The sequence below is a fragment of the Apis dorsata genome, unplaced genomic scaffold, assembly GCF_000469605.1.
Source record: "Apis dorsata unplaced genomic scaffold, Apis dorsata 1.3 scaffold_486, whole genome shotgun sequence".
Taxonomy (NCBI): domain Eukaryota; kingdom Metazoa; phylum Arthropoda; class Insecta; order Hymenoptera; family Apidae; genus Apis; species Apis dorsata.
Genome location: NW_006263721.1, coordinates 386,130 through 387,356, shown reverse-complemented (window position 1 = coordinate 387,356; position 1,227 = coordinate 386,130). Strand labels below are relative to the sequence as shown.

At 37.8% G+C, this 1,227-nt stretch overlaps 1 protein-coding gene across 1 annotated transcript in view; it reads left to right on the top strand.

The window, feature by feature from the left end:
• LOC102670996 (WD repeat-containing protein 47) overlaps positions 1–694 on the top strand; it is a 15,094-nt gene extending 14,400 nt beyond the window's left edge. The window contains 2 exon segments of the mRNA XM_031512641.1: positions 1–37; positions 141–694. The exon segment at positions 1–37 is cut by the window's left edge and continues 7 nt beyond it. Coding sequence (XP_031368501.1) covers positions 1–37; positions 141–286 — 183 coding nt within the window. The 3' untranslated portion in view covers positions 287–694.
• Positions 695–1,227: the final 533 nt, after the last annotated feature.

Genomic DNA, 1,227 nt, shown 5'->3' with positions numbered 1-1,227 from the left:
GGTTATGATAACAAGCTCGTTCTAACCGATCTGCAAGGTAAATTTTTTTTTTTTTTTTACTTATACTTTATTCTCGATGATTTTCTCTTATCTGTTTTTAATTAAAAAGTATATGTACTATTTGTTAAAATATTTCGTAGGTGATTTAACGATGCCGTTACCAAGCGTGGTCGTCGCGCAACATCAGGACAAAGTAATATCCGGACGATGGCACCCAACGGAATTCTCGTTCCTCAGTACTTCCGCTGACAAGACGGCAACACTGTGGGCTCTGCCACCTGTTTAGACGGACAAACGTCGATGACACGCGTTTGTTTCTTATTCGTAAACACTTTTTTTTTTGAGGAACAATCGCACTTGTTACACACGTATCGATCGCGATCGTTCGTCCTTTTTTCTCCCTCGTAACAATCGATAATATATCGTAATATAATTTTGACAAATGGAACGAAGCGAATTTGTGAATCTTTCTTTCTTTTTTTCTTTTTAATCCGAGAGAGAAATCCGGACGAGAAAGAATCGTTAAACCGGATACCGGGGGAACGAACGATCGTGAATCGTATCGAGCGAGGCGTATTAAATCAGGAAGAAAAGTTTTTTTTTTTTTTTTTTCACGTGTTCACGCATAATTCAACCATGACCAATTAAAGTTTTCTGAAACACGTTGAATCAAAAATGCCGCGCGTGTGAGAAACAATTAAAACCGCGCGAAGGAACATTGTTAACGGTGTTATTAAGTAAACGTTACACGCTTCGAGAGCCTCGGATGAGAAGGAGTGAAAGTGCATTTTCGCGTAGAGACGATGTAGTATCGAGCGTTCTAGGCGTTATAACCATTTATATCGACGACGAGTCATCGTCTGAGTAGGAATCATAAGACTGCGGAAGAACCGACAAGGAAACTTCGTCATTGCAAGTATTTACGAGTCACGATGGTGAGACGTATATGTATTACATCGTATACGAGAACGAGAGACATCCTAGTTTTTATTTCGAAAAATATTTTCGAGAGCGTATTGAAAACTATCGTGAGCGTATTTCTTTATCGATTATTACCGCGTAGCATTTGTCTTCTATCTGTTTTTTTTTTTTTTTTTTTTTTTTTTTTGTATAGAATTTCTTTTCGCGATCACGTGTTTTGTCCCGGTGTACCTTCGGTAAGTATGAAAAGTATTCGCGCATCGATTAATTACAATTAAAACGGTTTATACAGTTATATTCCTTTTG